General features: G+C 41.8%; 3 protein-coding genes across 6 annotated transcripts; 1 reads left to right on the forward strand and 2 right to left on the reverse strand.

Annotated features, from left to right (window-relative positions):
* Positions 1–2,874: 2,874 nt before the first annotated feature.
* On the reverse strand, positions 2,875–10,511 carry thg1l (tRNA-histidine guanylyltransferase 1-like). 4 transcript variants are annotated; one of them, XM_052050779.1, is made up of 7 exons: positions 10,375–10,511; positions 5,817–6,020; positions 5,544–5,720; positions 5,302–5,471; positions 5,102–5,190; positions 4,174–4,281; positions 2,875–3,684 (listed from the first exon to the last, which is right to left on the reverse strand). In XM_052050779.1, the coding sequence occupies exons 1-7, from the start codon at positions 10,443–10,445 to the stop codon at positions 3,523–3,525; spliced, it is 981 nt and encodes a 326-aa protein (XP_051906739.1). In that variant the 5' UTR covers positions 10,446–10,511; the 3' UTR covers positions 2,875–3,522. The 4 variants fall into 4 exon arrangements, with proteins under 4 accessions (XP_051906739.1, XP_051906827.1, XP_051906913.1 ...); XM_052050867.1 differs by lacking the exon at positions 10,375–10,511 and adding an exon at positions 6,352–6,632; XM_052050953.1 differs by lacking the exon at positions 5,817–6,020 and having other exon boundaries at positions 10,375–10,490.
* Positions 6,672–8,909, forward strand: lsm11 (LSM11, U7 small nuclear RNA associated). The gene is made up of 4 exons (XM_052051367.1): positions 6,672–7,203; positions 7,636–7,775; positions 7,847–7,930; positions 8,405–8,909. The coding sequence occupies exons 1-4, from the start codon at positions 6,765–6,767 to the stop codon at positions 8,699–8,701; spliced, it is 960 nt and encodes a 319-aa protein (XP_051907327.1). The 5' UTR covers positions 6,672–6,764; the 3' UTR covers positions 8,702–8,909.
* A 282-nt stretch (positions 10,512–10,793) lies between the features above and the next one.
* Positions 10,794–25,478, reverse strand: clint1a (clathrin interactor 1a). The gene is made up of 12 exons (XM_052046859.1): positions 25,286–25,478; positions 21,375–21,479; positions 20,041–20,137; positions 19,631–19,739; positions 19,036–19,200; positions 18,755–18,938; positions 17,978–18,197; positions 17,810–17,897; positions 16,940–17,005; positions 16,216–16,514; positions 14,151–14,343; positions 10,794–12,811 (listed from the first exon to the last, which is right to left on the reverse strand). Exons 1-12 carry the CDS (start codon positions 25,324–25,326, stop codon positions 12,468–12,470), a joined length of 1,911 nt encoding a protein of 636 aa, XP_051902819.1. The 5' UTR covers positions 25,327–25,478; the 3' UTR covers positions 10,794–12,467.
* Positions 25,479–27,002: the final 1,524 nt, after the last annotated feature.

The following is a 27,002-nucleotide window of genomic DNA, read 5'->3' on the forward strand; positions in this document are numbered from 1 at the left end:
AATATGGTATTCCTAACAAGTTTCAAGAGCAGGCTCAAATGTAAACACATAGTGACTTTAAATACAGTAAGTGAGCCACTTGCTGCAACATGACCTGCTAAATGAAATGTGTTCCGTGAGGTCAGAAACTGGGTTGAGTTTTGTTGTGTCCCAAGAGAAATCTCCTTAACACAGCTGTGTAGGTCTTTTTTTTTATTGTTTAAGAACACCAGCGCAACATTCATTCATTCATTGGCCATACAGAAGCATTTCTGAAGCATTTGTGGGGCATCTACAGGAGCTTGAGGGAAGTCACCCGACCCAAAAATAAAGCACTTACAGTTGCTGTAGTGAGATTATGACAGTAGTGAGAAATGAAATGCAGCCGGGTCGCTCCGCCGCAGCCATTCATATCAAGGTTGTCATTTAGAAGAGCAATGATAAATATGCCACGGAGCACATGTCAGGGGGATCGAGTGTACTCCGGGTGTGTGAGGGTATTCTTAGCATTGATGGCAGTGCGGGCCCACAAATCCATTCACTTCTCTAAATGGAGTCCTGGCAGTGAGACAAGACAGAGCACTCCTGCCAAACGTTTTAGTGTGTACTGTACTTCAAGCACACTGAGTGCGGTGTGTGAACAATGTATAATGTCTTTGGCAAAAAATAATGATTGGTTGTGAGTGCAACATACAGTTTATAAGTAGCTTTAGCTTTAGTCTTTGGGGAAGCTATGGATGAGTGGTTAAAAAATAGCCCTGTGAATAGCAGAACCACAAGCTTGATTTTGGGCTGAGTTAAGGACCTGGTTCTGCCCAAATATGATGGTTTGATGACACAAATTTTGTACATGCACACACTTGACACAGAGATTGCATTGTGCAACAGTACCTTTCATGGTAAAATTTCTGAACTACAACAGGGACGGGTTTTGGGAAATGAATGTTCTCCTCACCTCTAGCAGGGCCGTCTTCAAAGATGTTGAGATGTCTTGCGAACATTTTTTTTCATCAATCCCCATTAAAATACGTTAAGTGTAATATTTGAACAATGTTTTGATTTTCTGCCGATTTGAAAAGGAAACCCCCATTTCCCACACACACACACCTCTACCAGAAACCACTATACCTACCCCCCACCCTCTTTTTCTCCACTACAGATCCACGAACAGGACGTGAGACGGCTCTTCAAGCACCAAAAGATCAAGAAAGCTCCGGGGGCCGACAAAGTGTCCCCCTCCTGCCTGAAAGTCTGCGCTGACCAGCTGGCTCCGGTCTTCACACAAATCTTCAACAGATCCCTGGAGCTGTGTAAGGTCCCATCCTGCTTCAAACAGTCTACCATCATCCCAGTTCCCAAGAAATCGGCAACATCGGAACTGAACGACTATAGGCCTGTCGCCATGACGTCTGTGGTCATGAAGTCCTTTGAACGCCTTGTGCTGAACCACCTAAGGAACGTCACTGGACCCCTGCTGGATCCTCTCCAGTTTGCCTACCGGGCAAACAGGTCTGTGGAAGACGCAGTCAACATAGGTCTGCACTACATCCTCAAGCACCTCGACAGCACAGGGACCTATGCAAGGATTCTGTTTGTGGATTTCAGCTCTGCGTTCAACACCATCATCCCGGAACTCCTCACCCCCAAACTACTCCCCTACGATCTGCCAGTGGATCCTCAGCTTCCTGACGGGACGGACACAACAGGTGAGACTGGGAGCAACAACATCATCAATACGCACCACCAGCACTGGAGCCCCACAGGGATGTGTCCTCTCGCCACTGCTCTTCTCTCTCTACACAAACGATTGCACCTCAACAGATCCAGCTGTCAAACTCATAAAGTTCGCAGACGACACCACGGTCATCGGTCTCATCAAAGACGGCGACGAGTCTGCGTACCGCCAACAAGTGCAGCAGCTGGAGCTCTGGCGCAGCCGACGCAACCTCGGGCTGAACATGCTCAAGACTGTAGAGATGATCGTGGACTTCAGGAAAGATTCTTCTCCACAGTTGCCCCTCAAACTATCCAACTGCCCTGTGTCAACCGTCGAGACCTTCAAGTTCCTGGGAATCACAGTCTCCCAGGACATGAAGTGGGAAGTCAACACCATCTCCATCCTGAAAAGGGCCCGGCAGCGGATGTACTTCCTGAGGCTGCTGAGGAAGCATGGCCTGCCACAGGAGGTGCTACGACAGTTCTACACGGCAGTCATCGAATCAATCCTGTGTTCTTCCATCACGGTTTGGTTTGGGGCCGCCACAAAAAAGGACAAAATCCGACTTCAACGGACAGTTAGGACGGCGGAAAAAATCGTTGGCACCGCCCTACCCACTCTTGAGGACTTGCACACTGCAAGAATCAAGACAAGGGCACGGAAAATCCTCCTGGATCCCCCGCACCCTGCCCACCACCTTTTTCAGCCACTCCCCTCAGGCAGACGCTACAGATCCATGGGCACCAAATCCAGTAGACACTTAAACAGCTTCTTCCCTCTAGCCATTAACTCCTTAAACAGTCACGGACATAGTCACTCTTCTTGCACCACAAAATGGTACTACAAAACTACTGGTTACTCTAAAATGGTTCAATGATGTTGTTGTTTACGATGATACTAGTGCAGCGTGTTATACCGGAGACAAATTCCTTGTGTGTTCTACATACTTGGCCAATAAAGATGATTCTGATTCTGTTTTTTGTTTTTACTGGCCTCTGATTTCAAAACTAGTTATCATTTTGTTGCATACGGTATATGTTATATCAGGCTATCATACATTATATATTTGGGTATCACAGTCATAATGACCCTACAATTATGTAGCGCACAACAAAAATCTGTGTTTGCATTCAGATTAATATTGTGTTTGTGTAATATTAATTTGGTATTGAATGGACTAAAAGGGGTCTCACCATTTTATTTATTTTTGCTGAGAAACTGTATAAACAGGTGTCTACTAATGCTGTCTACAGGTCCTGATCATTATTTTGACATTTTTATATACGTGTTGGAAAGTCCAGTTCCTCGAGAGCCATATCCTGCCTGTTTGAGATAGCCTCCATCCTCATACACATTTGATTCAATTGTTCATGATCGTTTCAGGCCTCTACAGAGTTTGCTGATGAACTGATCATTTGAATCAGGCGTGTTGAAGTACAGAGAAATCTAAAACAAGCAGCATATGGCTCTCGAAAAACCAGAGTTCCCTACCCACGTTTAAGTGTTAAAACCTTTAATTTGGGTCAAAACCCGTCGGTGTGGCGCCATCTTGAGGTTAAGCACAATACTGCACGTGCAGTGTCATTTTCAGTCGACTGCAAGCGGCGCAATGACCCCGCCACCCCAGTCCGAAATAGATAAACATGCGTGGACTTTGCTGCTGTATTCACAATCCAGAAACACAATATTAATCAGAATATCGTGTTCAGACTTGCGGGGTCGCATGGATCGTATTCTTGTAAAGAACATTTCTGACTTGGCTTTTACTTTTAGTAAACAAACTGATCCAAACGTGTCACCGTGATGTGTGTTTATTTTTCACAACACTAACAGCCATCGTCTTCTAGAATGTTTGAGTGTTGCTGCCAAAACTCTTCTCCTATTATGTCACAGTGGTAGGTCTGCACAATCTTCTTGCTTCGGGTCACGCGTATGTCCTTCCTCTCGTCATTCACTCCTATTATTTGTTTGGTAACAGTTTCATCATGCTGCAAAATAAAAAAAGATCAAATGTGAAATTAACCAATGGTGCACTGTGGTAATAAGTGTCATTTTTTCCTAAACTGTATCAAGAAAGGGCTGTTAAGACAGCGACACTAAAGTGTTACTCACCAAAGGCATCGACTCAACACTTATTAGAGTATGAGTGTTTTGTTTTTATACTGTAACAGTGTTCTTGTTACAAAAAAAGATACATGAAGCTCATGTGCAATGCAAATCACCAGTGCATTGTTTTTTTCATTTAAGTTCAGAGTGAGTAATTAAATGTCTTAAAGTTGAAAAGGATACTTCACATATGCATGCCATTTGCAGCAGATACGTTCATATTTTATTGGTAATTAATTTGATATGTTTAAAATGATTAAAAAATAATAGCTGGCCACCATGTTCAGTGAACACAACACTCGACAATGTTTGAGGTGTACCTTAACAGATCTCAAGCAGTAATCAATAAAATGAGCATCATATCATCTGACCTTTTCCCAGATAAGAGTTGTGCCTTTCCTATGGATGGCCGCTTCATTGTTGTAGTTGAGGTCAAACTCTGAGAACAGGATTTCATTTTTGTCAGCAGCTAACGTTCCCTGTATGACAACACAAATGTGAAAACATGTGCAGAGACTATATTAAATTAGGCATACAAAGGGTGGAGATTGAATGCATAACTCCACAATTCCATTTCTAAGAGTACAGCTATAGGTAAAAATGATCGAAACCCCTCCCCCAAACATTTTAATGCATCATCATCAATAACTTTTTAACTTCTTCATGTTTAAAACATGAAGAAGCATGCCACGTGTTGTCAGACTCTTAAATGAACTATTCGAAAAAAAACTGTAGGTTGTGAGAAACATAATCAGTTCCATCTTGTGGCAGAAAAAGAAAAACCTTTCAATGTGGTACTAGAAGACTGAAATCCACCAATTTTTGACCACTATAGAGAAGAAATATTTGCTGGTGTATGTCTTCAAAAAAAAAAAAAGTTTTTTTCATCATGTATTGGTACATTGCATTGACAAAGTTGGCATGCAACATCCTCTGCCAGTACGCGGATGCAGTGAAATCGCAGTGGGTCGGACACATTGGTTGATGCATTTCACAGACAGGAACAGCGCAGGATGAACTAATTTGGTCTCCTTAAGCGTGCAAGCCAAACCACTGTAGTAGAGCTATTGCTTTTTCGTTTTGATTTTGTAACGGTTTTTCATTGATTACTTGAATGGCCTGAAAGTATTTTAAATCAAATAGTTCCTGTAATCATGATTTTACCACGGCGTTAGCATTGGTTAGCAATAGAGAGGAACTCTGTCATGAACCTGATGACCCTCTGCATTCTATATACAGTACTGTAAATATGAATACAACTCAGATCTGAATTCACAATACCAAGTGTTAAATGGTCACCTTTAAGCGCTCTTCTGCTTGAACTGTGGTTAGTTCACCTTTCTGCACGAGAGTCCAAAAGACTGTGTTGTACAAATTATTTATGTGACCTGCAAGAGACAACAAATTCAGTGATACTTTGGTCGTCATCGCCTTCATTATCATCATTAACATCGTCACCACCATCATAATCGGTGTAATGATAGTTATAACATACTTACAGTCTGCTTGCCTCCAGCTCAGATAGTCTTTCAGGTTGCGGTTGCTAGGATACAGTACCACACGTCCATCAAATCCTGGTGGGTAGAGGAGAGGCTGCTCTCCAAAAAACTCTTTCCAGTAAAAGACGTAAGAGGACGAGAACTGCGAGGCCACATGGGTCATCAGCTTGCTGCCAGGAGAAATTCGGTCAGACACAGAACAACAACAACAATAACACAAGTATAATTACATACCCAATTACCTAGCTCTCCTCTTGAACCAGTTGGAGGTCCTCTTGAAAACAAAACTAAACTCATCACTTTGTCCATATGCAATGATAATATCCTCAAGCTCCTCCATGACCGAGCGGGCGCTGCGGGTCATCAGGCCCAGGGCCCTGTTGTCATTGGGTTTGGTGAACTTGTGCTGCTCTGAAAACCTGAAACACGACATGATACTATGATTCTGGACTATAGGACCATAAATCCACTTTCCCACAAAAGTCAAAGGTGTGAATTGAGAAAAGAAGACTAACTTGTGGAAGTTGCGCCCATCCAGCCTCACGACAATGTAGCAGTTTCTCAGACAGGTGTCATCTACTTCAAAGTTACGCACATATTCAAACTTGCTCTTGGCCATGGTACGAGAAGAAGTAAAAAAACAGGCCAGGGGCTTTATAACACGCGATTTGACACCGTTGCGGAATCGGCACACATTTATAATCTGCATCAATCTGCCTCTGCAACAAAAACACATCCAAATTAATTAATAAGTGGTGTAATGTGTAGTTTCAACGCTAATATGACAAATTGGACTAAATGATGACGGCATACAATGTAATTCACCTTTTCAGCGCGTAACTGGATGACCGTTTATACACAGTAAATGGTATATAATGCAATAAATGTAAGCTATATGTGTCATAATAAAGTGTTGAATTAATTACAACACGATACAAGTTTTTCAATGCAATACGATTCGCATTTGTATTTGCGTTTATTTTAACTAAAAACACAAATGACAATGTACTCCTCAGTGGTAACCAGTGCTCTGAAAGGAAACAGGCTTACCATACCACACTTGGAAAGATGGAAATCTTTCAGACGCACGATAAACAAAACGTTTAACTTAAAACGATTTCCTGATTACCGTCTTATCTTGACAGTCAAAGTGGATTTCATAAATATCTTATATACTGAAGAATGTCATACAACGAAAGACGTTTCTGACGCATGTTCTATTTGGTCCGTCAGTGTGTACAGTCATATTGAGAACACGGACACGATTATAAATAGTTCCGGATTACAAACAACGACTATTACACGCCAACACTTCTATCGTGTGAAACAAAAATTATAATACACTGAGTTAGAGTAAAGCTAACGTTTTGTGGCGTGAATTTACTGTGTAACTTCAGAGTTGATTAATTTCCCATCATGCTTTGCAGGACGCGTTTGCCTGCTTGCGGCTGTTTCAAACAAACATGGAGGAGAAAGAGAGGGACAGGCGAAACAAGCCAAATCGTAAAGAAGAAGAATCTGCTTCCAGCTCCTTTGCCTCATCGGTGCCAAGAGACGATTCCGCTTCTAAAATAGATGTGTGTTCTGAAAAGTTCGACCCACTTCTGGCCCTATACTCGCCCGCGGTGCCGCTCCCGTTTCCCAACATAAAATGTTTCAACAACGTCGCCGAGTACGAGGGCTTCCTGAAGGGGGGACCCGGTAGAGCCAAGCCGGAGAATGTGGAGAAAAAGCGCCTGCAGGCCATGAAAGGAGTCGCCGACCCGGAGCGCATCGAGAGGCTCAAGAAGCTCATGGTGAACAAGAAGTCAGCGGACGAGGAAGACGAGGGGGGAAGCAGCAGCCGAACGCCGCAATCACGGAGACGCAAGCCTCAGAAAAATGTGCTGACAAGGATGACCCGTACGTCCAATACACAGCATTGACAATACACTTCAAGTAAATCAATGTCAATATTTTTTTTGTGTCAGAGAAGGAGATGTAAACGTGTAAAATAATTTTATCAGCTTTTTTTATTGGGGGGCCGGCGGGGGGGATGAAATTATTCATTTTTCCAATATATATTCGTGACTGCGAAGGTTGACCATAGAATAAATATCCAAGTTACTTAAATACGTACATATATTGCTCCATCTTCTGATTGAGTATCGTCTTTATCAGACCTTCTGATCGCTGATCTACCCCAAAACACCGATCTCGTGAAGTCTAATCGACATGTGTTACCTATTTATTTGAATTCATCTCCCAACACTCACTCGGGCAAGGAGGTTGTCCAATACACTGAACTCCAAAATATCACAGTTGAAGTTAACCTGAGATCTGTTTTGTGTGCAGTCTGCAAAGGCAGTCCTTTGGGCGAACTGCACAAATGTGTGGAGGAGAGGATACGAGTCAAAGTTCACATCAGGACCTTCAAAGGACTGAGGGGTGTGTGCTCTGGCTTCGTTGTGGCCTTTGACAAGTTCTGGAATTTGGTGAGTGCTTGGATGCGTTTGTGATTATGATTGCGATTAGAGACAGTTGCCGATTGTTGTCTCGTCGTCAGGCCATGGTGGATGTTGATGAGACCTACAGAGAGCCTCTTATCGGGAAGGCCCTCTACCATGAGAAGGCCCTCACTATTTCACGGGTATGCCATTTTCTTCCAAGTGTCTGCTGAAATTTCAGCACACACTTTTGCCAGCTGCTCCAAGGCCCTCAGATTTACAGGGTGCCTCTTCCCAGCTCCTGTGAAATCTGGAGTCGGGTATTCTCTGGGTTTTCAAGGTTCTAAAAAAAATGATTTCATTTGAGGAGCAGCTTTTGAATCTCCAACACGTTATCTTAAATGATTTCTGTGTGCTTTTTTGAAGCCTGCTTTGGGTCATCCTGCTTTAAGACCTGATGAGGAAATTGACACCTGGCCCTACATTGTCCACTAAAATTATTTAATAGTCTTCATGCTTCATAATGCCATCCACAAAATTAAGACGGTTTCTTGAAAGCGTGTTTGTTATAGGCCAGGCATAATCTGTGCATTATTCTGGGAATTTACACTGTGGGAATGTTTTAATGTTTTACATACATGTTGACTCATCCCAATGTGGTTGAACGTTTTGCCTAGCTCTTTGAGAAGATGAAGCTACAGGAGAGCTCAGCAAGTGAAGGAGCAACAACGAAACACCGTGTCCCCGGAGAAAGTGGCCAGTGTCTGCCTTCAAACCGGAAGGTGACTTCAGAACACTCATCCGCTCGCCCTGCCAGGCAGAGAAGTGACGACAAGCCAACGGAGCCACCGAAGGGGACAAAGACAGGTCAAGAGAAAGAGTGCAGGGTGTATGGCAAGGTCCATACTCGCCACATCAACCAGTTATTCATCAGGGGAGAAAACGTTCTCCTTATCAACCCTCAACCGCTCTGACAGCTCCGGACTGCATTTCTTGTTGTACCACTTCATCTAAAGCTACGTGTTACCATCTGCATTGATAGGCATTAAATGCTGCTGAGGAGCTGGCAGAAATCTCTGCCCAGAGTTGCTCATACTGTATATCATGTTGATATGTAAGATTTGCTTTGTGTTCCACAGAAATCACCTTGTGGTTGAGGAATTAAAGCTTGTTGCTTGTTCATTCTGGTGTCCTTTTACAGTACATGTCACACCGTCTTAAAGATGAGAACTCAGTCATGCACAGGCCGAGCATGAAATAATATGTCCACGTGTTGCACACACATAAAACCAGCCGTGGGGGCGAGTTGAGAGTTGATCCCCTGAGCACATTAGTAAGCATTGGTAGAAGTATAGCAGTTTATTTGTAAGGACCTGCAGGATTCACTGTTCCAATTTCATCTGCAGAGAAGTGTGAAAGTGGCCACTAGCTTTTGGAGAGAGGCTAGTCTGCTTCCCGGCTTCCTGCCATTCAGCAAGGCACTGACCCTGCTCTCCCAACACAAGAGGCTGTTCACACTCATAATTCTTGCACGCCAGCATGCTAATGTGGGCGGTGTAAATTGAAATTCTCTCAAAGAGATTATAACGAGTATAATAAAATAACTAAAATGAAATGGGACTTTAATTGAACCTTATATGACCCCAGATTTAGAGGGCCCGCTGTCTCATTTGCTTAAATGCTCAGTGGGCCAGATTAAAGAAAGCAGTGGAACACGTATGGCCCACGGGCCACACAAGCCATCACCAAATAATTTGGAAGGGGTCTTCGATTTACGACAGGAATGTTCCTGCGTTGGCAACATAATCTGTGTGTAAATAGGAATGTGTCCGTCTCAGACACGGTAGTAAAGTCCCAATAATAAAGTAAGTTTTATTAAACACACTAAACCACAGAAGAAGAAAAAAACCCTAATCAAACAACATAATTACGGCTGTAACTGAGCATGCAGTGTTTTATATTATTTGTTCTAGCCAGAAGTGAACAAAGATGAAATCGGTTCGTTGGCGTCACGTGTACCATTCACCCATTTAATTGGCCGGAAATCATCACCCCCCGCGACACCTCCATTAGTGCGTCAACCGCACCATCCAGCAGGTGTCAGCAAACACACGTTACTTCCGGCGAGGCCGCCATCTCCAGCTTGTCTCTTGATGTTGCTTTTCCAGTTAGTTTGAACAGGAATGACAGCGCGGTCTCAGCGGACTTCATAAATGCATTATGAATAATTGAGTTTGCGATGGTCGAGATTGCAGATGGCACTCAAAAGCTGTCATTTGTCTTGACGTCTCGAATTGCTTTTACTCTTTAATGGGCACATTACTCATAAAAGCACAATTTACTGCATCTCGTGGAAGATTTTTTTTCATGGCAGAGGTTGCTCATTGTCTCACTATTTCTTGTGTATTTTTCATATTTTATTCGTATTGCAATGAAAGTAGGTCATTTATGGCGTACAGTCACGTCCACAATTCGTCAACGCTTCATGTGTCCTCCAAAATTAAATATATATTTAAAAAAACGAAAAAAATGTTGTCCATCCATCCGTTCATTATCTGAACCACTTTATTTTCACCAGGGTCGCGGGCAAGATGGAGCCTCTCCCAGCTGTCTTTTCTCAATAAATTAAAAAAATAATAAAACATACCTGGTGTTTACTTTCCCTCTGAGCCCAGTCAGGTGTTCTGTGGTCATAAAAACGAAACTTTTTGCAGTCATCTTGTCTACAACATTCAAACTTGTACAAGATGTCCTATAGCAAATTGCATTTGAGACGTCATCTACTGCAATTACAAAACAGAAATTGGTTTGATCTATAAAGGCTGCCAAAAGTGAGCCATGACAATAAAATGTCAAACAATTATGTAGTCACTATTAAGATGACGATCCCAAATTCTAAACGCTGCTTCTACGGCAGGGCTTTGAGTATTCACTTGCCTTGCACTTTTGATCACGTTGACATTAACTTAAATAATTTCTACATTGAATACAATCCACTTGTGCTGCTTGAAGCTCTTTCTAATGACGCAAATGACAAAACGCACCAAAATAACACAGACCATTACATCATTTCAATCAACGGTTTAATGTTGTAGATAAGCAATATTGCTGTGTCAATCAAAATGGGAATAATGCAAAAATTCTCCAAGGACTTTCTTTTTGATATTTGCATATACTAGTGTTTCTATAACAACCCGATTCTTACTTACAGAAGATCAAAAGTAGATAAAAAAATTAGATAAAACAAACTAATGAAAGAAAACAGATTTTGGTCATTGTAATGTTCCAGACTTCAATAATAAAAGGCTACATTGTATCGGTGTGCTAGACCTCTTGAGGCCCTCCAAAGCTGCAGGATCCACATCCTTACACTCCGGCATGTGAATTACTTATAACATCATTGGCCCAAAAAAAAAAAAAAAAAACAGGCACCCAAGATTGATGTAATGTTACAGTTACAAGGGTCAGGAGGCACTTGGTCCATCCAGCGAGGAGCTGTGCCTTGTATGTACGCACCAACAGATCGGCACCGCAGTTCGTCCTCTTGCTCATCTGCTTAGTCGAAAGGGAAATGCACACACATACACGCGACCCGACAAATATTGCATGGGAGCTGTTGTAAATGCAAAAATATAAAGTTTAACGCAAATGTGATGCAATCGGCAAACAGTTTGCGTTAACAGAATGACACAACAAAAGAGAGGAAGTAAATATGTCGAAGGGACAAACAAACTGCTTGAGTGAACTAGTTAAGACAACTGCCTTGGTGTACTGACAGTTTACTTGGCTTGAGGCACGAGTACAAACCGGCATTATTTGTACATGGTGTGGTTGCTGCCTTCAACACTGCATGGTCATATTGTCTTCTTTATGGAAGTGAACAAAAGAGGAAAGGCAAAGGTCTCGCAGGCACTCTGGGTTGTACTCATGAGGGGGAGAGGGAGGGGAGGGGAAAGAAAAAGAACATTCCCTAAGTATTGATTATCTTCTTTAAATGCAAAGCGATCACACTCTTCTTAGAAGTCATTTATATATGTACATCAACAAGAAGAGCCATAACATTGTACCAGTAACAAAGGGTGAGTGGTGTGGATGTGAGGAAACTGCTTTTTGCAGCCAAAGGTCATCGCGGCATGTCGGAGAGAAGGTAACAATGTGCTCTTAATTCAAATCGCTTTTGTGTGGATGGCGTAACTGTTAGCAGCCAACTCAACTCACTGCAGATCAAAGTTCTTCCTAGTTTCGAGGAAAGAGATGGAGATTTCAATTGACAGGCTAAAGGAAGACAGGACAAAATGAGAGGTAACTTGGAAGTTAAAATGGCTGACCATGTTCACCAAAAGCATCATTCAATAGGTGGCATCGTGAAAAGAGATGCATCAACCGAGATATATTTATATATGTATACAGTATATCTATATACATCAATTTTTGCTATTCTGCTGATTCCGTTTGATTGAGGTCATAAAAGCAAACACAAGTGACATTCATGACCAGCAAGGCACACAATTTACAGTAGCCATCTGAAGACCGCATTGATCATTGGTTCAAACGGCACACGCATGCATTCGCTCGCACGCGCGTGCGCGCACACGCACACACACACACACTTAGATTTGCTTAAAAGAAAGATTGCAGGGTGTCGGTAGAGTGAGAGTTGACATGATTCAAGTACTCTTTGTTTGAAGCTCAGAACAATCCTTCACCAATGACCTCTTGGCTCATCTCTGCTCTTCTTCATCACTTCCCGAAGTTCCCAAAGTCAGCGAAACTGTCATGTTTGGACTGCTGAACCATTGCCGGGTTCATTCCCATTCCCATTCCCATGGCGCCGGGCATCGCCATCGTCACCCCTCCCATGTGCATGCCCATTCCCATCATGCCCTGGTTGGAAGCCATTGACATCCCCATCATTGCCTGGTTGGGGGGCATCCCCATGACCATCATTCCAGGGTTGGGGGCCATCCCCATTCCCATTCCGGCACTGGGGTGCATCATAGCATTGACAGGCGGTCTGACTGCCGAGGGTCCAAGGCTCATGGTCGAAAATCCCTGTGACAGCATGCTGGCATTGGCCTGGCTGCCTGCAATGTATTCATCAAGTTACATTTAACTAGGCTCTTTTGGGGCACGCACACGCACATACAGTGGTACTTCGGTTCATAAAGCAATTTATTAGTGAACTGAGGTGCCACTGCATCCAAGTTCTGTTTCACAGCAAATTATTGCCGACGAATCCTTCAACACGATTCCATCGTGGCCGCCGGGTTCAATTGTTCGCCATCATTGAGGTAGCAGGAGATGATGACTGAGGTTGCTCTGTCGTATTTCCACATTTGGGCATCTCTTGTCTGAATTTGTTGGCAATTACTTTCAGTGAGCTTGCTGATGGCAAAATATAAATCTTGCTTATTATTACAAATATCTTATACCGCATCACCATATTGTGCGGAACGTCAGCTCGATAAGAACGGCCAAACATCAGTTGAGTGAGCATCAAAAGATTAACTGCGTCTGCACGCATTGTTTAGTTTTTTTTTTTTCTTATTTTGCTTTGTGGCAACTCGTTTTTCAAGATAAGGGATTTACAAGAAGATGGATAACACACTCTAATGTTGAATGATCTTTACATTCCAATCTGTAAGCCATCAACATAACATCCGCATTTTACTGTCAAGGATATGAAATTGATTTGGTTTGAAAGTGAAGCCTGCTTCAGACTTGCCATGGCAGTCATGTTTTTCCGCTTCCTGCCCGCTTGCTGAATAGTGTATAAAGTACCGATGCGGGGCTGCTGGGCCATGTCAACCCAGGCATTTGCCAGCTTCCGCCGGCTAAAAGAGGCAGAATGGCGTCAGCTGTTTAACTTGCCGTCTTAAGAGCAACTGCCACCGTACATCTAATCATCTTAATGGGGAAAGTCACAGCTACTAAGAAAAGCGTGAGGAGCCCCAGTGGCGCAGTGAACGACTCTTTACCTTTTTACTGACAATTGTTTTAACTGTTTATACATTTTGCCAATCGCAGTGCTTTTAAGGCTGTTAACATGCCATTTTTGTTTCTCTCCCTTTATCTCTGGAAAAGATTAGCGGTTCCACTGTTGATGAAATCACATTCATTGCAAGTCTGACTGTTTGCTGCCTCATTCTTTAGGACAACATCGCCATAAGATTGCCAGATTGACAAAATTCTTAATGACCTGAATGATTATTTATTTACGAGCATCCTCCTAGTTAGCCTACTTGCGAGTGTATAAGCTTTTCAGCTTGAGGTTGAACCATGTGGCTCCATCAACAAAGATGCTAATTAATTCCTTGTTGAATGCAATCGCAGACTGCGCTGTATTATTTACGGGATGCTTAAAAAAAAAAAACAGCCACAGCACGTCAACAGAGTTAGAATTTATGTCTGTCTTTCCTTTACCTTGTTGAAGTGTGTTGAGGGTGGGTTGACTCTGCTTGGGCGCCTGCATGCCGGGTCCCAGCGAGTCGAGGCTGATGTTCACCGAGTGGTCTGACCAGGTGGAAGGGAGCGACGCTTTGGCTGCAGCGCCCTGAGAAACGACTCCCTGCTGAGCAGTCTGCGGTTGTAGAGGCGTCCCAATGTTCTGTAGGGGCTGGAAAAAGCATCAATAAAAATGGACCTTGAAAGTGCAGTCTTAACCACAAAGAGCTCTGCCAAGACCTTTGTCATAAATAATTAAATAAATAAACATCAGCTTTTTACAACACTAAAGAAATCGTAATCTTGATACGATGCGAGCAACAGTAATCTAATGACACAAGTCTCCTCTTTGTTCTTGGCAGAGAAAATTATACGCATTTTGAGAGAATTATTCCATACTACAAATTAATCACCGTATTATACACTACAGTACTAAGAGATGATAAAGAGCCGGAGGTGCAAGTACTGATCTCAATTCATTTTAAGGAAGTGGCGGTTGCCTACTTTTTATGAAATGGGAATTCAACTCAACAGCCCCCAGGAGTCAAAACACAGCAACTAACATTGCGTTTGTGGAATATGAATTAAGCAGCAAAATTAATATTGCGTTTGCTGAATATGAATTAAGCACCAAAATTCACCCGGTTTTAGCCTTCTCTGGCAGCAGCCATTTTGCCACTTGCTGTCAACCAAAACAATGACAGCACAGTAGCTCTTTTTTTCCAAGTTTGGTCATGGAACTTTCGCAAGATGAGCCAGGATTGGTCGTTACTTGAGCAAGCTCCTCTTTGCTTGTAATGCAGCACTATTATTACTTGGCTATGACATGACAACTTCAGTGGAACTATCACCAAAAAATAACAAAACAAAAAAAGTTTGTTTTTTTTGCCCAGTTTAGCTGCAGTAGCAGGCTTATGGAAATGTGATGTTACAACTCCGCAAAATTCATACCTGATTAGGATCATTTTTTGGAATGGGTGACCATCTAAAAAAGTTAAATGTTCATAGAATACAGATTCAGGGCACATAATTTAAACAGTTTCAAGTATTTATGTTTATTCTTACATCATTTTCGTTTTCCAGCTCATCAATGTTCAACCTTCAATGTTTCATCTTTTTGAATGGAATTTAGAAATTTCTTGGAGAGGGTCTATCTATTGATCGATCGAGTACCAGGGGTACTTTGTTTATGTTCATGTTTTTCATGAACATTAACAAAAACATTTACCTTCATCTGAAGCCATGAATACAATTTCTCACTCCCTATTTTAGTTCCTTGTAGGTAGACTTTGTACAGCGCATAATAAACACCTTTGATCATATGACTGTGTTGAAGTAATTATCTCTTGTTTCTTCACTGTCATGTTTCTCTTGATCACGGTGTTTCTTTTGTTTTTGGAGTTGGAGAAGATTTAAAAAATAAACAAAAAAGTACTGACAAAACGATACGTCTCCAGAGGCAACATTGTTTTAGCAATTCTGACAGAAGATGTCACAAAAGGTCATGTCTCCTCTCCTCGTACTTAATGCGGAATAACAGTTATCCCAGCTCAGGTTTTGCAACAACAAATGTAGATGTGCAATGCCAAACTCCACAAAGTGAGCGAAAAGGTTTGTTGCTCCAAAATTGGCCTCCGAAGTCAATATGTTGCACGTCATGTTTTGATACGTTTTCATTAAGGCATCTATTAGCTTTTTTCATTTTGTTCAGTTTAAAAAAAAAACATTTCCAAAAGGCTTCAGTTTCACAAAGTTGTATTTAAAAAGTATTTATCGATTATAGCACAAATTTTCTCATGCGATGCACTCGTCGTCACACTATTGTGATTAAGTATATTGTGTATTCTTTATGTGGCATGCTCTCTGGTTCATTTTGAATCATACGCATCAGTCAAGCAACATTAACTGCTCATATCAGCACCCCAACTCTTGTCAATGCAATTCCCCCCAAAATGACTGCATGAAATCAATGTCATGTAATGCTAAGCATGTTGATAAATTATTAAAAATGGACACGTTGGTGTTTGAGTGCAACCACGCATACCTGTGACCTCGACTGAGGCAGGCCTGTGGTGTTCATGCTCTGTGTACTATTCATGCTGAAGTTGAGGCTCTGAGAGGAAGTAAATGTCTGCGTTGGCCCCATCAAGTCAAATAGATCCGCTGAGGACGAACTGGAGCCCACAGTGGCGACGGGGGCGGGGGCAGGAGCAGGACTGGCTTTCATGGCTCCAAAAAGGTCATTCCCACTGGTGTCTCCAGGCTGAGCAGATGCTGGCATCTGGCCACCAGGGAATGCATTCCACTCTCCAAAGTCTCCATTGTTACTGGAGACTGGTGCAACTGCAGGATAAAAGAGCAAGAAAAAAAGTTATTTGTGTAAACTGAGACAAATAAATGAGACCTGCCCTGGCAAAATCAACAGTTGAGTCAGAGTTTGCTCAGTCCGATTTTACGGATGGTATTCTCAGTGATAACTGATGCCACATTTTAAAATTTAATTGAATTGATTCTGCTTGTTGTCTCTCCATCCAACCCCCCCCCCCCCCACCCCTCACACACACACACACACACACACACACACACTTCTGTCTTCCTCTGTCCCTGTCTCCTTGTCATCCATAACTGGAGCTGATGTGTGTCTGTTCTTGTTATGCAGAGCAGGTAGCACGCACCATATGGCCAGCTTTCCTTGTGAATATTCTAGTAGTATGCTGGCATAGCTACAAAGGCACAACACACACTTAAAAGGAAGCCTTGAATCCTACCAGATCCCGCAGAAAGTCCGGCAGAAGCAGCAGGTGAAGAGAAGTCGGCAAATCCACTCATCAAGTCTGCAATGAGAAAAGTCATAAAGATGTCCATCTGAGAGAAGAGCTCCAGGTGCTCAGCTGACAGTTAGCATTCCTTTAGTGTGTTCAAGAGTGTTAGGCAGAAAGGAGGGGTGCTGACATCTGTTCAGTCCTCCCGCCCTCTTCATTCACCAGGGACGACTCCAAAAAACATCTGGTGCACTTAGTTCCTATACATTAGCTCCCTCCTCCAACTGTCCTCAAAATCTGACGCTGGCACCAGCAGGTGCACATTGTGACAAGTGCGCAACTGTCGGTTTGACGCAAGCTAACTTGACGGCTAGCTTGTTAGGCCATCAGATCGGCATTTCCCATTGCCTGGAAAAAACAGGTGCACAGACTCAACAAATCAAATCCACTGGTTGGGCCTGGATTGATCGCGGAGCGTGAGAGAAAAAGTAACCCCAGACAGGTACATTGCAAGTTACGCATTCAAACTCTTACATCTCATGACACTGCAGTATCATTCGCATGATGGGTATGTATTGATGAAGGAATTTCATTCCTATGCAGTTAAGCTTTGCTGATGCTGACGCAGACTAAACTAGTTGCAAAACTTATCTTTTACACTGTGATGTTTTCAGGTGGAAGTTGTGTCCTTGTGACCACAGCTCATTTTTTGAACGCACCCACTACAAACAGCATGTACATGCTTTCATGGTTTATTTTGAAATAGCGAGAGCAGCTGGTGACGACTGCAGCTGGCACAACTAGATAAACTAACACAGATATTATAGCATCTAAAACCAAGTTTTAAAAAGAAAAGGGTATGACCCAAAATTTTACCAGCGGAAGGAGGCTGAGAAGGAGTTGACTCCACCATAAGTAGGTCAACTAGTCCACTACTCGAGGGCTGCGTTGCTGCTGATTGAGTCTGAAATAGAGAATACAGATAGATCAGAAGCGGGGCATCGTATGGTACTTGCAGCCACACTAAGTGTATTCACACGCAACTTGTTTGCTGGTAGCGTTTGGGCTCTTGTCTCCTGTGTACTGGGCCGCCGCCCCCAAGTCCACTTTCTTTGACGGGACGCCTCCTCTCTTGCGGGTGGCTGTCGTCTCTGTAGCTTGGACTATTTGTACACTCTTGGTGGTCACGGTTTCTTCTTCATCTTTGAACTCTTTGCCCGATTTGCCATTCTGAGACGAGCGGCCTCGGTCCTCCTCATTGTCACTGGTCGAGGGCAAATGAACAAATTACAGAATGCCAATGCGTAATGCTCTCTGCTGGAGAGATTGTGACATTTTGGATACTGTATTAAAGTCTCTTTGCCCAAGTGATGACATACAAGTCACGTAGGAGAAAATCTAAATTTTGAGCTAGAGGCATTCGTTTGTGGCCACGCATGCATTGACGAAGTTGGAGGCTTGGTGACAAAGTACGTGAGTAAGTGAGAAAATAGTTGAGGTTTTTGCAGTCTCGAGCATGCCGCTTGAGCCTCATAGAGCCTCAAATTGTAATTTATGCTTCCTAAGTCATGATATGTTTTATTGCTCAAAATGGCCATCAATTCAATACACCCTGTATATGATTAAAAATCCTGGAGATCTTTCAAAGAGTGGTGCACTCAACAAAACACGGTACACTAATCTGGGAAATCAAATGCATCGAACTAATAATACGATTTGGAGGGGAGTTTGAGATATTTCAAATCAGCCTTACCAGCATGACTGGTGTGTGTGTGTGCATACAGAGATATACAAACATTGCCACTCACTCTCTTCTCTTACCTGAATCTGTCTGGTGAGTCATCTCTGTCCTTCTTCCTAAACCTGTTGATGGTATCGTCAATCGTGCTTCCAATCTTGTCACTGATCTCTCCCAACTTATCGCTGAAAGGGAACTGCCCTTTGTTACTCTCCCAGTCATCATCCCACTGGTGACGGGTTTCACTGGAGTCATACCTGTCTCCCGCTGGAAGAAATCACAGTGGTAGCTTTAGGCCAAATAACTGTTTTTTTTCTGGCGAAAAGGACTGCGATTACTTTAGTTTGGCCATGAATACACTTACAGTAACCTCTGTATCCTCTACTGTCGGAAGACACACCAACATATTTATCTTTGTTTTTCTTGGCTTTTTTGCGCTCTTCCCTGAGCCTTTCATCATCCTGGACGAACTCAACCATCTCCTTCACCTTCTGGCGCACATTCACTCCTTGGTCCTTCCCATGCTCATCTAGGAACAGCACATGTGTGGCATTACAACATGGACTGATTTTAAAAAAGTGTTACTTTTTAAGTGCTGACTCGCATACACTAAGAACACTGTATATAACCATCGCTGAGCAAACATTAACGGATGATCTTACTTCTTGCACCTTAGACACACACACATGGCTGAAAATAATGAAAGCAGCTTTTGGGGACCACGTGTGTGTGCGTGTGTGTGTGGAATTGTGGAATAAGCACAGCTGTCATCATAGCTCACACTAAAGCTTTTGTTAATTAACATTCTGTTCGAAGAAAGGCTCTCATTATCAAAGCAGAACTTGAGAATTAAAGTGACAATGAGCTACGGGGGGCTTCACGTGCCGGCGTATGCACCCCTCCTACAAACTGCAAAAGGGAAACCCTGAGTATGTTCGAAGAGAGGGGGAAACACTTACCAACAAAGTGGTAGCTTTCTAATGATCTCAAGTCATAGAGATGTTCTCTGGCACTAGTTACAACCCTCTCTGATCCATTCCTGATTAGATGAGCAAGCAGCAGTAGAGACTGCAAGGCAGGACAGATAACAATAAGAGTATTCATTTTGAACATACATACTGTAGTGTACGACCCAAAATGATCAAGAGGGACTTTTTTTTTCCTGGGCCGCTGCAGACAATTCAGCACATGTTAAAAATATCAAACATCAAAATACTTTCAAACCATAGCTGATGTGTGTTAATGAGTCGTAAAATAATAATATTTCTTGCATTATTAAAAAAGGGTCTGTCAAACGTGAACAGGGGTCTTTGCCCTTGTTTCACATACTGTCTGTCTGCAAAGAGTTTGCGGTACATGGCCAGCAGACCTTGTAGACTCTCCTCCAGTTCTTCTTGTTATCTCTCAGCATGCGGGTCCACAGCATGTTCATCACCTCTGGGAACTGCTCATACATGAAGGTCGCTCTGAACGTTAACACATGCACAGAGGCAAGACAAATTCAACATTTAAATCTAGAATGCATCACACCCTATATTTTATCTGCCCATGTCCTGTAAACATTGTGACCGGGCAAAATGTTGAGTTCACTCAAATGATCTCATGTAAGAGCAAGCATAGAATCAATATTATGGCTGTAAATTAGAGCTCGACTGATATGGATTTTTTTGGGAGGCAGATAAAATATATAGATTACCAGTTAATTCATTTAAAACAAATATACAATGCATAAAATACCTTCTTTTTGGGGTCCTCTAGAGATTTAAATACATAAATTGCATGAAAGGCAACTTTCTAATTTTATTCTTCCTGTTTTTTTTAAATTAAATATATATTTTGTATCAACCGGACACAATAAAATGAAATATCCACAAATATCCTATGGCCAGAATGTCCCAAACACGGTTGTACAACTTCTTTTCAAGGAATACAGTCAAGTGCAAAGAATAAGATGGAATACAAGAGTGACAAGTAACATTTAAGGAGCACCAACCAGTCATTTAACTAGAGTTTTAGAAACATTCGTTTCTAAAACTCGGTGCCTTGTTAAAGGCACCGTTTTATTCAATTGTGGTGTCTCAGTCTCTCTCTCTCTCTCTCTTTTTTTAAACATTTATCGAATATAAAGGTCAAGTATAACAATCAAGAAAAATATCCTCATTCAAGACAAAAAAATGAACAAAGCAACAAAAGAAAATGAAGGAGGGAAAAAATAGAAAGGTAGAAAAAGGTTATGCTGCATCATGCTTGAGGGGATCAGGGTTTATATCCTGTAAACACGTTGAAATCAATGCAAACTTCCTTTATGTGTCAGAGTACTTGAGTGAAAGAATGTATTGTCAGCGGTGTTTAATTAGTTACGAAATACAAGACTGATTCTTCTTGAGAATTTCAGACTGACCAAACCCGTACGTCCCGTCCATCCCAGACAGTGACCCCCACCCACTATTAAAACTTGACGGTGATCGATGGCTTTCACTTGCCGTAATGGGTGGCGCAACTAAGCTCGCTGCTAATGCTAATGTGACACACCGGTGGTGCGCCTCTTGCCTCCTGTCAATATATCGGAGTTGGGAGAAACATCATTCCACAATAAATCAAAATGGAACCCAATTTACAGCTGTGCTGTTTCAAAGTATAATGGACCGGCAAAATAATAGGCACAGCAAACAAACCCTTAACATTGTGGACTGTTGTGCTAACCTTGAAATTTCACTCATCAGTTGTCCTGATGGTCCCCAGGGGTCATCATTGGTTGCCTCTCTGACTTTAGACTCCACCTCTGAGTAGTTCATCACCACATTGGTTCTGTGAAGGAGAGTTAAAGAAAAAAGAGAGAGGGAGAGGGAGAGAGGACACGTAACATACACATGAAATGTTGCTGAAGTGGAAAAGCATGTTCTGTAATTAATATACAAATCACATAGTCACTGTTTAAACAAGGAGCGAAAAAAAAACCATGAATTCTAAACCCACACACTTGAGCTTGTCCCGACAGTGAGAGACAGAGGGGTGTGGTATTGCCCCCCCCCCACAAGCACACTTATGAGGGCAAAAGAGAGAGCTCTTGATTGATGACATTTAAATGAAATTAAAATGAAAAAGTAGGTCAGCAAAATACGATTTGGCTTGTCGAATTGTAAATGTAAATCTGTAAAAAATATTAACTGTAAAAAGAAAAACAGCAACATTGGTACCGAAGCGTGCACAATGTAATTCATGATGGCGGTTCAGTCATCTGTAAAAATACCGGTACTCAGAATTGATAAAATAAACTAACAGCACATGTTGAATTTATCCATTCGATCATTCAGAACAACATGATGCAACTTCTCTTTCTGGTTAGAATTTGACCTCATTGAACAGCCACAAAATGCTGACGAGTAAGTAGAGATAGAACCACAAAATACACGCTTGAAAAAAAAAAAGAATGTGGGGCCAACTGCTGTTCTAGATAGTAACCCTCATGTTCCTCCATTTTCGTAAGTGATGAACTTTTCAGAACGGTATATCTCAAACGTTTTTGGTAGACCATCATGACAGACATCAAAATAATGAGCTAGACATGGAAAAATCTCATGAGCATCTAATAGACTCCATAATTTATTTATTTTTTTACATACTTGGGATTCAAGTTGCCACTGATAAAATAGCGAAAAGTCGTAGCGGCCTCGAGGTGAAGACGAACCTGCCAGAGACAGACGGGAATCCTTCCACTGCATCGCGTTAATCATGCCTTAACCGTTAATGCCAAGTGGACAGCGTTTTGCTATACAAGAGTAACTCTCCGACTCCATTTAAGAATGGCAATCAAGATCATTACAAAGTATAATCTACATTACAATGAACTCATTTCCAGCAAGCCTTGCTTTCCACTTCCTTTGGTTCAGTCACATGTCATAGGGCGAATGATATCCTTCATTTTTATTTCCCAGCAGCTCATTTATTTTTACACTTGAAAGAAAGCTAAGAACATTAGTATTGCCTATAAAATATGTTTTTAAATTGCTACTCAATCGTCATTATTTACAATAGGGAAAGTAAAAACTCAATTCGAACACTTATTACTTATTACTTATTACTGATTCGTCTTACTGTTTATTGTATATGTTAAATCGCTCCATGTACAGCACTTTGTATGCAGCGATGGCTGTTTGAAAGTGCTCTATAAATACTGTTGACTTGACTTGACTTGACTAAGAAGTCAACTGGTATCACTGAAAAATTTGTGTTGGACTACCTATGTGTTGAGTACAGTACTCAACACTGTTCTAGTGTTCATTCTTAAAGTTAGTTCAGAGACGTACTGTATGGTTTCTGAATACTTCAAAATCATAATCTACAGTTTGGTATAACCAAACATTTTATTACGATGAATGAATTAACTTGAAACTACGCTTCAGCCAAAACATGGCGGAGTTAATGTTTGGTTCCAGCACATGCCAATATATTCACGTCACCTCAGCAGGAGGCCTGAAAGAGCAGCATGGATTTAGTGGAAGTCAAACAGGGATCCACCCTTTTCTGTGCTTGTGGAGACATGCTGTGTCACTATGTCCAGCTGCATGGGACGGAATCATCCATAAAACATTTATGGATGTGGAAAAATAAGTCCAAGGCAACAAAATATTTTTTTTAACTTGTTGTTTTTCAATAATGGAAATAAGTCCTCATTTGTCATCCGTTACCCTAATAAAACTTTATGACAAGTAATCAATTTTAAGTTCTTTCTATATGTTCTACGATCAGGCTGTATCCTCAGCCTCTTTAGGACACTGCCCAACATCGTGTCTCCCCTTAAAGGAGCATTCAGAAAGGATGTGGTGATGCAATGCTTTATCTATGATATTGGAAAGATATTGGTGATCAAGTGGAAGTCACGTTACTAACAGTTCTGACAGTGAAGCACAGAAACTTCCGTTTTGACTCACAAGTTTGTAGATACTCAAGAGCTACTATTCACACACCCAGCCATCTTCAACGACATGAACCAACTAAACAAACAAAATATAACCGAAGCACACTTGTTAAACTGATGAAGTTGATGATCATAATATGCTTCTCAAAATGTACCCCACCCCCACCTTTTTTTAAACATACTTTCAATGTCATATTTCCTATGAGTCTTAGTCCTCAAAATTTTGGGGAGAAAAAAAGAACAGTGAGAGAAGAATTACCCTGGCTGAGGTTGCTATAATAAAAGCTATATGAAAACCCCGATATGTAAAAACATACCTGTCAACTCATACGGTTTAGCCATAGTTCATACGGATTTTGTGGTGAATCTTACGTATATGGCCGTATCGCACAAATCATACGGATTCTGAAAATTTCCGGGTTTTTTTTTCACCAACTCCATTTGGAGTTGGTGAAAAAAGTAATGCAGGAATACAACTCTGAACACAGTAATGTCACTAAGTAGAATGATGATTAGACATTAACCAGACATTGTATTATGGAGATCTACAATAAATATCATTGAAAATTTCATGTTTTTTTCCTGCCGTTATTTTGACATACAAAATGCTTTGGTATGTTATAAGGATTTTTTTGCCCTTTATAGGGATTTTTTGGGTAATTTATACAGTTTGACGCTCCGAAAGGTTGACAGGTATGTAAAAAGAAAACCATTACAAGTTGCTGGTTGAGTTCAAGGCTAGTATAAATATTTACTTCTGGCATATGCTTAACGCACAACATAACTGACATTATAATGGACTGACATCTAAGTACCACAGTGTTTACCTGAATTATTTGCAAATGCTTGTTCAATCAATTCACTTGTTAAAAGCCTGAATTTATACCTGCTTGATCTGATGATACTGAGAACATAAACGTCTTGTTAGCGCAAATTGCTTTTGGAATACACTGATGGACACGCCAAAAACCCGATGTAACTAACGTTATAGTACAGTGAATTGGCGTCCCTCCATCTTTTTATCATATCATCTTATTTAGTTGTTCTAGTTTTATTTTCGCAAGCCATGGGACTTGCTGATCCAACCTGGGACCTCGGGTAACGGATTTTGTGCCATATTATGGGGAAATGTGTGTTGGTGTGACGCAATTCATTGAGTAACTGAGTACAGTGGATGGTACACAAGCACATACTGTAAATACAGAGTGGCTCAAGAGAGTACAACTCGGCGACAAGTAGAATAACTGCCACGTCACAAGATGAAAGGATGCTTTGAAATAATATTATTTCAAACTAGGCGTCGAGATTGTGTCACGACAACGTTCTCACTTCATTATCCGAAGCTGTCAAACTAGCTTAGCTGGCTACCCTGGTCAGTTCGCCAACTAGCCAGTACGCTAATGAATTAGCATGTTGGCTAAGTTTGTTAGCTGCCGTGATCTGTCAGGAAGAAACGCCAACAACACACTCAAGTGCCGTGACGGTATAAGCTATCTCACATTAGCTGTCACCAAAGTGACACCTCCATATAAATTGTATCCGTGGTAGTGCAGGGTGCTATCCGCTGTTTATGGTTAGCAGCGTTTAGGTTAGCTAACTTGTTCGAGCAATGTGACGTCAAAGTTTTTGATACGTGTCTCTTTCAAACAGGTAAACTCCGCACTCAAATAAAGCGAAAGATCTGCGAGATACTCACGCTTTGTCAACCAGCTCCCGAACCTTCCACATGTTCAGCATCTTGGCTCTGTGCTCAGGAAGCTCTCCGCCTCGCTAAAACGCTTTAGTCGAGCCCAACACCGATACCAAACCTTGAAATGGGGAAAAAGTAAAGTGTCGTTACACCTCTCGGTCAACAGACAGGAGGCGCAAACGCACCACCAGGCCGTCAGGAAAAGTTACTGCGCTAATTCGCAACTGAGTGGCGTCATTTCTTTTCACGCGAGCATTTGTAAATAGCATTGCAAAGTGGAAGCTCTTCCATGAATACAATGGTTACACAGTCATGTTTACGAGCGGTCGTAGTACAATCGGGGGTGCAAATACCTCGATGCATCATTGCAAAACAAATGTACAGACCAACTGATCGAACACATCATTGAATGTAGGATCCAAAATGTGATCATAAACGCTACGTCGCTTCGTTTTTGCCGTACAATTACGTTTAGATAAAAAAAATAGCCCGAGCAACAATGAATACACACATTTGCCCAGTTAGAAAAAATAGCCCGAGCAACAGTGAATAAACACGTTTGCCCAGTTTAAATGTGCTTCTGATTTTCATGTTTTCAATTGCAATGTTCGTTATTATTATTATTATTATACTCATGATGGACCTCAAGGGCAAACTTGCAGAATTCTGTATTTTTATGCTGTGCACCACACAGGACCACTTCACACATATGCAAGCATGCAGTGAAAGGTGTCAGTGAAAGGGGTATGCAAATGCAGGTAAAACATGCAATTTGAATTATGAAAAGGTAGAGTTGGTACCTTGCTCAAGAACACCTCAACAGTAGTTAGGAAGGAGCGTAGCTTAGTTGACCCATCCACCCATTTTCTGATGTGCTTATCCTCACGAGGATCGCGGGCAGGCTGGACCCTATTCCAGCTGTCTTTGGACAGTAGGCGGGGGACACCCTAAACTGGTTGCCAGCCAATGACAGCTTACTTGACCCCCGGTTCCAAAGCTCAACTCCTCAACAGATGAGTTCATTTCACTCAAAATGATTGAATACCCTCGATGAAAAATAGAGCATAATGCATAGACTGTATATCAATATTGCATTGGAACTCTTTCGTGTTGTCGTTTAAATAAAACAACGTACGAGGTTCATTCGGTACATAAGGTGAATCTTTTTGGTATAAGGACTTCTAATACAGATACAAGGTAGTGTTTTTTTTTTCCTCAACGTAATCTCCCAACACTGTCACACACCTTTCCCATCAGTTGAACCTTCCACCTGATCAGGGTGGAGAGTACCACTGGCCAGAAACATGTTTACAATTTCAATTGATTACAGCTACATTGTGTCACCACCACCTGTTAGAGTCTTGTTACACTGTAGCCCAAAAAGTTGGGATACGTTTCTTAAAGACGTAGTCTTGGTTTATTCGTCCTCACATCCATCAATAATTACAGTACGTTCGTCCCGTTGTAATAATACATTTTGTGTGTGATTCGTTATTTGTTTGGTGCATCAGTTCTAAAAGATGTTTGATTTGCACTCCATGAGCAACAGTGTATTTTATATAAAAGGGAACAGGATGTTTAAAGTGAGGCCAATTTATTGGGTTAGTTTGATCCAGCGGACTAATTGAGGCAGGATGTCGTTAGGGAGGATGCCTCGACTTGCAGGTTGAGTGACTGTTCTTGTTGGAGGTCTGTCACTCTATTGAGTCGTTTTCAGTGTATT

Source organism: Hippocampus zosterae, chromosome 1 (genome assembly GCF_025434085.1).
Source record: "Hippocampus zosterae strain Florida chromosome 1, ASM2543408v3, whole genome shotgun sequence".
In the NCBI taxonomy this organism is placed as follows: domain Eukaryota; kingdom Metazoa; phylum Chordata; class Actinopteri; order Syngnathiformes; family Syngnathidae; genus Hippocampus; species Hippocampus zosterae.